The sequence below is a fragment of the Doryrhamphus excisus genome, linkage group LG10 (genome assembly GCF_037039965.1).
Source record: "Doryrhamphus excisus strain RoL-2023G ecotype Guam linkage group LG10, RoL_Dexc_Guam_v1.1, whole genome shotgun sequence".
In the NCBI taxonomy this organism is placed as follows: domain Eukaryota; kingdom Metazoa; phylum Chordata; class Actinopteri; order Syngnathiformes; family Syngnathidae; genus Doryrhamphus; species Doryrhamphus excisus.
The window spans coordinates 3293201-3300717 of record NC_136366.1 but is presented as its reverse complement, the minus strand read 5'-3'; the positions used below and the strand labels follow the sequence as shown (position 1 = coordinate 3300717).

Here is a 7517-nt window from a genome sequence, read left to right as displayed (position 1 = left end):
TCAAGCAAAATGGCTGACAAGCATTGGTTGACGGATAAACACACACAAACACACACAAACACACACACAAAAAGCCCCAGGTGTTGAACATGTTGACTTCTTCTGCTATTTTACTCCTTTTGCATAGTCACAGCTGTCTGATGACCCCCCCCCCTTCGCCACCCACCCACCCACTCCCCTCAAAAGCATCTGATTAGCCCACGGACAGTGTGTGTGTCCATATGCTTGCATGTGAATGAAATGTTTTTTTTTTTTTTTATATATATATTTAACATAATAGACTGTATTTGGACATTGAACACACAAGGAATTCCCTCTTGTTGAAATACTTTGGTGTATTACGTGTATACACGTATGTACTTTGGTGTGTGTTCCTAAGGCTTAACATGCAATGTTATTATATTCATTCATTCATTTTCTAGGGTGCTGGAGCCTATCCCAGCTGTCTTCGGGCGAGAGACTGGTCGCCAGCCAATCACAGGGCACATATAGACAAACAACCATTCACACTCACATTCATACCTATGGACAATTTGGAGTCGCTAATTAACCTAGCATGTTTTTGGAATGTGGGAGGAAAGCAGAGTACCCGGAGAAAACCCATGCATACTTACTATATACTATATACTATATACTATATACTATATACTATATACTATATACTATATACTATATACTATATACTATATACTATATACTAGTATATACGGTCCTCATTCATCGCCATGGTATGTCCCACATCATAAGATGAGCTTACGTTCACCTCCCTACTAGTGTGGAAGTGGTGTTTGAAACACCTGTATTGTCCCCACATCCACACACATTCCATGGATTCCTTTTGGAATTTACATATGGAATATGTTGCCACAACATCGGAAACCTCTTTACCACCTTCAATCACCTACAATGTTTTAACATGATTAGAGCCTTCTATGCATGAAATAACACCCCTATAGTCACGTTTACACTCTTATTAGCCAATATAGTAGACAACTAAAGAGAAAATTCATTCGTTAATTTTCTACTGCTTATTCTCACAAGAGTTGCAGGGGGTGCTGGAGCCTATCCCAGCTGTCTTCGGGCGGACGAGTACACCCTGGACTGGTGGCCAGCCAATCACAGGGCACATATAGACAAACAACCATTCACACTCACATTCATACCTATGGACAATTTGGAGTCGCTAATTAACCTAGCATGTTTTTGGAATGTGGGAGGAAACCGGAGTACCCGGAGAAAACCCACGCATGCACGGGGAGAACATGCAAACTCCACACAGAGATGGCCGAGTATGGGATTGAACTCGGGTTTCCGAGCTGTGAGGTCTGCACGCTAACCACTTGGCCGCCGTGCAGCCCTAACATTATTATAATTGTTATATTTTATTCAGGGCAGCACGGTGGTCGAGTGGTTAGCATGGAGGCCATAAAGCTAGGAGACCCGAGTTCGAGTCCACTCTCTGCCATCTCTGTGTGGAGTTTACTCCGGTTTCCTCCCACATTCCAAAAACATGCTAGGTTAATTAGCGACTCCAAATTGTCCATAGGTATGAATGTGAGTGTGAATGGTTGTTTGTCTATATGTGCTCTGTGATTGGCTGGCCACCAGTCCAGGGTGTACCCCGCCTCTCGCCCGAAGACAGCTGGGATAGGCTCCAGCACCGGCCATGATAAGCGGTAGAAAATGAATGAATGAATGAATTACCACAACATTTTTATCACACATACCTGGAACCTGGAACAAAGACAAATCTGGCATCTATGGATGGAAGGATGGATCAAGGAAAAGAAAGAAAGGTTAGCTGATGTCTTTGAAAGGGAATCGGGACACTGTGATTTATTCCATGATTTATTTCATGTATTTCCACGTGTCAATAAGAAAGCAAATATTCCGAAATCAAACTTGTTCTTATTGAAATGAAATAAATGGAAGTAGAAAATGTCAACCTCATTCAACTGAGGCGTGTCTACAAAAATACATCCAAGCTTCTTCTTTTCTAATTGACACAAAATGAACACACAGAGAGTCACCATGGCGACCTGCCCAAAATACATCTGCTGCACCATCAGCATGTTTAGGCGTGGGGGGATTTGGGGGGGGCTGCATTTCTTCTTCTACAGTCAGATGTGGAGGACGTGATGACTTCCTGGAAAGTTTTGCACTGCCTACCTAGCCTTTGGCGTACACTCACAGCCGCTAGTTGTACTGGGTACTAGGTTCAGGTACTAGGTACTAGGTACTAGGTACTAGGTACTAGGTACTAGGTACTAGGTACTAGGTACTAGGTACTAGGTACTAGGTGCCAGGTACCAAGTACTAGGTACCAGGTACTGGGTACGAGGTACCAGGTACTGGGTACTAGGTAATGGGTACCAGGTACTAAGTACTAGGTACTGGGTACTAGGTACTGGGTACTAGGTACTAGGTACTAGGTACCAGGTACCAGGTACTAGGTACTAGGTACTAGGTACTATGTACAGGATACTCGGTACCAGGTACTGGGTACTGGGTAATGGGTGCCAGGTACTAGGTACTAGGTACTAGGTACTAGGTACTAGGTACTAGGTACGAGGTAACGGGCACCAGGTACCAGGTATTGGGTACTAGGTACAAGGTACAAGGTACAAGGTACTAGGTACTAGGTACTTGGTACTTGGTACTAGGTACTAGGTACTAGGTACTAGGTACGAGGTAACGGGCACCAGGTACCAGGTACCAGGTACCAGGTACTAGGTACTGGGTACCAGGTACCAGGTACTAGGTAATAGGTACTAGGTACTGGGTGCTAGGTACTGGGTCTTGGATACTAGGTACGAGGTAATGGCTACCAGGTACAAGGTACTAGATACTAGGTACAAGGTACAAGGTACTAGGTACAAGGTACAAGGTACAAGGTACAAGGTACAAGGTACAAGGTACAAGGTACAAGGTACAAGGTACAAGGTACAAGGTACAAGGTACAAGGTACAAGGTACAAGGTACAAGGTACTAGGTACTGGGTACCAGGTACTAGGTACCAGGTATTGGATACCAGGAACTAGGTACTAGGTACTGGGTACTAGGTACTAGGTACTGGGTACTGGGTACTGGGTACTGGGTACTGGGTACTGGGTACTGGGTACTAGGTACTGGGTACTGGGTACTGGGTACTGGGTTCTTGGTACACTGGCTAATGACATCCTGTCTTGACTTTGATTGACACTGACAGCTACTCATTTACCAATACTATATATAAATACTATATATATTTAATATAATATTTATAAGTGTACAGTCAAACTTTTTCATTTTGGTTTTTATGAAAAATGTTTCCTCCAGATAACAAAGTAGTCTGTCTGCCATGTACTCCCTCACTGTGCTTTTATTATGAAGTGTGGCTGCAAAAAATAAGCCACCACGGGGCCAAAGACATTGTCGGTGCTAACACTTTCATATTGAACATCTAGCTGAAATTTAGCTAGCTGAAGTTTGATCCCCGTACCGTTTAATGCAGGGCGTCATTATTATTAGCATGCGTATTCACAGCACTATACAGCAGTAATGTAGGATTCTTACGCGTATTCTGTACTGCTTATATGTACGGCATGCATAGGCTAAAACTGCCCCTTGCGCCCCCCGAGTATGTACTCCATGGCAACATCTGCTGCATCGCAGTATCGGCCCTTCGGACTCATCATCCTTGTCAACTTGTCTTTCCAGGCCGACTATGGAATTTGATGCGTATTCCCAAATGTTTCGGAAGCATTATCCACCTTCCGTATAGTGGACGGCTAATTTGTGTGTGGAGCGACTACCATCAACACGGGCATGACCTTTTCACTTTGGCTAGCAGACTACTTCCTCCTTCCTGGAGGATGATGAACAGATGGGCGGGGCCATTGTGATACTTCCATTGATCCCATCACGTTCCTGATATCGGATATCCGTGACCCCCCTGCTTAATTAAGAACCTGTGGTGCACCAAGAAGACGTTCACGCAAGCCAAACATTTCCACTCATGGGAGAGGTTTGGCTTTAAAAGTCCGACACGTGCTGCTTTAAATCGTGAACTGATTGGAGTGCAGCGGCGGCGGTGGCGTCGGCGCTGAAGGAGCGCAGCTGCGCTTCAGCACCTGACACTCATTAGGAGCCGCTGATGAAGATAATTAAGAAAGATCTTTATTGTGTCACATGTTCAACATTCCTCTCTGCTTTTAACCCGAACCGCCATGCAGGAAACGGGATTCGAACCGCATTCGAAGCACTCTGGTCTTCCTTAGAACAACACCTGCAATGGCAGGGCTGCAGGGTGGGAGGGGGCCAACAAAGGCGGGGGGTGGTGATTCAGCATGGGATGAAACTCCGTCGCCAGGGGATACGCGGCCGCCACATCCAGGAGACGGACAGGAGGTGGGGGATAGAAAGAGGGCGGCATGGGTGGTGGTGGTGGAGGACCAGGAGCGGGGTTCAAGCTGAGGGGGTAGGGGGCAAAATGTGGCAGGAGATGCGGGTACGAGGGGATGGGGATGGGGGGCGGCAGAAGAGAGAGATGGTGTTGGATGATGGTGTGATGGAAGGAGAACGAGGAGGAGGAGGAGGAGGGCGGGATGAGAAGAGGAGGAGCCCGGAGGGGGCGGTGCCCCGGGGGGAAGCTACGTTGCAGACGGGACCTCCTCCTCGTTTGTCGGTCCTCCTTTGTTGTGACAACATCCGCCGCCACATGGGGGCCACTAGGAGGTGTGAGGGCGTCCACGTGACTGGGTTCACGCCCGTCCATTTGTGGCGTGATGTCATGAGGGGGCGTGTCAACATGTGGGTGGCGTTCACGGTCATGAATGCGTTGGACATTTTCGCCCCGGGTTTGGTGATCCGGTCCCCTCGAGATGACCTGACCCGGGTCGTCGCCGTCTTGGTGGGTTTGAAGGTGACTTTGCTTTGTCCTATCAGGTGGCAGGAGGTTTGACTCCGCCTCCTTGCGGTTGGCCCCACCCACCCATGTGGTGTCACATGTGTGACACGCTTGTCTTTGTTCTCCTTTGGATTGCTTCCGTGCCGTCGCTTCGCCACATTCCATCAACTTCCTCTTGCTGGTGACGGTCGCCGATACCGCTCCCTGCGGAGTGGCCTCTAAGGTTCGTGTGTCTGAACCGCGACTCACCTCACTTCCTGTCTTTTGTACGGCGCAGCATGACTCAAACGTGAGACGATGTCCCGCCACCGACGTTTGTCTTTGAGTGCCAGCTGTGTCTCTGAAGGAAAGCGGGGCCGGGCTAATCGCTGGATCACATGCCGCTTCCCCACGCCGACAAGGAGAACGACGGATTTGGCTGATCGCCGCCTCACACACGTTTGATTCCTGAGCTCTTATCTCCCGCTCCTCATCTTCCCGCCTTTCCTCGTATCCCGCTTGATGTCTGCGTCCCGTCTCCGTAATTGCGGAGCAGCGTGGCGGCGTCTGTGCAGCAGAACCAAGGGAGGGACTAATCGCCGTGTTACATGAGGCACCCCCGCAGAGGGGCTTTGTGAGCCGGGGACCCCACCCGCAGGCTGATTGCTGGGATTGATGCCGCCCGGCCCCCGTGTTCACCTGCGCATCGCTCAGCTGCTTCCAGCGATTACACCGATTCGCGGGAAGATGGCTTAATAGCTCCGCTCTGTCGGCCGCCTCGCCCCGGGTTTCATCTCCTCTCATCCGTCTCTCCTCCCCCCTCGTTCGGTTTTTGGGGCCTCCGAGCAGCCGAAGACGCCTTAATGGCCGCTTTTCCCGCCGCTCCTCTGTTTCAGCGCCATCTTTTTTACGCTTGGCAATCTGATTCTCACCGAGAGCCGTTATTATCCCCCGCCCCCCTCTTTTCCGCTTTTTACTGTTTATCTCCTCTCCTCTTTTTCTCCTCCCCCTCTTCCTCATCCCCCTTCTCACCCCTCCTCTCCTCTTCCGCCTCCTTCTCTTCCCCGGTTTCGTGAAGTGGCAATCCGCGGAGGCGAATTTGAAAGCGCTATTATCGCCATCCGGAACTGTGCCACCGCCTTTGCATCGGCCTGCAACTTCCAAAGGATTTCCCGCCTGTCCTCCTTCATCCTCGTCCTGTCTTTCATCTAACTTCACCTCCCCGCCTCCCCTCGCGTCTCCTCGCCTGTGTTGGCAGTCGGCTTGTTTGATCACTGATGGCTTTATTCTCTCCCCCGCTCTCGCTTCAGCCTCGTCCCCTCTGGGCCTGCTGTGGGCTCGGAAGTCGTACAGCAGCGGGTTGACGCCGAAGGAGAGCGATGGCGACGTCTTGGTGTAGCTGACCATCTCCGAGGGCCACAGGAGGACTCGGCTTCTGTCTCTGCTCAAAACGGGACAGAACGGTTCTTCGGGGCGACTCGGAGGAGAGCAAGCGGATTGTTTTTCACGGTTCCAGAAGTCTTTGGGTTGAAGTTGTTGAAGAGATTCGGCAACGTGTGAAGGATCTGAGGTTTCACCGCCATCGCCGCTGTCGGAAGGCGGTACTGGTAGCCCACTGGTCCCATGAAGAGAAGCTCCGGTCCGACTTCCACTACGGTCTTCAGCTCCAGTACCAACTTGGGCTTCTGTACCAATTTCACCAGTGTCTTCAGTTCCAGGTTCCCTGCCGTCTGTTGGTTGGTCTCCACCGTCCTGGGGCTCGGTCCCGAGTCCCCGAGTCTCAGGGCTCAGGGTTTTCGTCTTCGTCACAGCATCACCGCATTCTTTGCGTCTTTCTTGCGTTGTCTCCGCTGAACCCCTTGCAGCTTGGATGAAGATGGCGGCCGACCGATGCAGAAGCACGCAACTCCTCTTGGGCAGCGAGAAGCACACAGGGCGCCCTCTGCCGGGCACGGAGCTTTTATCATTGGAGCCGTCGGTGGCATCCGGGAAACGGGAATGCCAAGGGAACTTTGTGTCAGATGAGTTCTTCCTGGTGATGTCATCAGATCTAACGTCCAGCTGCTCGTACGGCCATCTTGTGTCGCTCAGGAGTCTGCTCCCGATGGCGGCATCCAGAGGAACGATAAACGAGGTTTGAGGTTCTGCGAGGAGAGAAGAACACAAGGGATTAAAACATTTCCCAAAAAAAGAAGCTGAATTATTGTGACAAGATGGAGATGAAGAGGCGAGCATGCAGAAGAGGATGAGATCATTTTAGGCTCCTTGTGCATCAATTCAGCACCCTGGCGGCTCACCATCACTCTTTTGTTGCTCATAACACATCAGAATATGATTTATGGGCGTGGGATGGACTTGAGAATAAATAAGCGGCGTGATGAATGCGCGGCTTACTTGAAAGTGGGTTTTTATTTTGATATGTAACATCCATTTTGTAGCGATGCATGTTGCCGGATGTTCATTTGTCTACGAGTCTTGATTGATGCGCTTAGAAGAGTCACTTACTGATGTGTCCATCCAAATACTCCTGTTCAATTGGCGGCGTTTAAAGTGCTTGAAGCGCTCGGAGAGGCAATGATTCCGATCAACTTTTCCTTTTTTCTCAACTGTGAAATGGGAAGAAGATAACTTTATCCATGCGGTGTTTTTT

The 7517-nt window shown here is 49.7% G+C and overlaps 1 protein-coding gene across 1 annotated transcript in view; it reads right to left on the bottom strand.

The window, feature by feature from the left end:
• Window positions 1–2639: 2639 nt before the first annotated feature.
• The window catches only part of LOC131112558 (uncharacterized), a 40110-nt gene continuing 35232 nt past the window's right edge, over window positions 2640–7517 (bottom strand). Inside the window, exon 5 of the mRNA XM_058064185.2 lies at window positions 2640–7011. Within this exon, the coding sequence (XP_057920168.2) occupies window positions 4256–7011 (2756 nt within the window). The 3' untranslated portion in view covers window positions 2640–4255. The remainder of the gene's footprint in view (window positions 7012–7517) is intronic.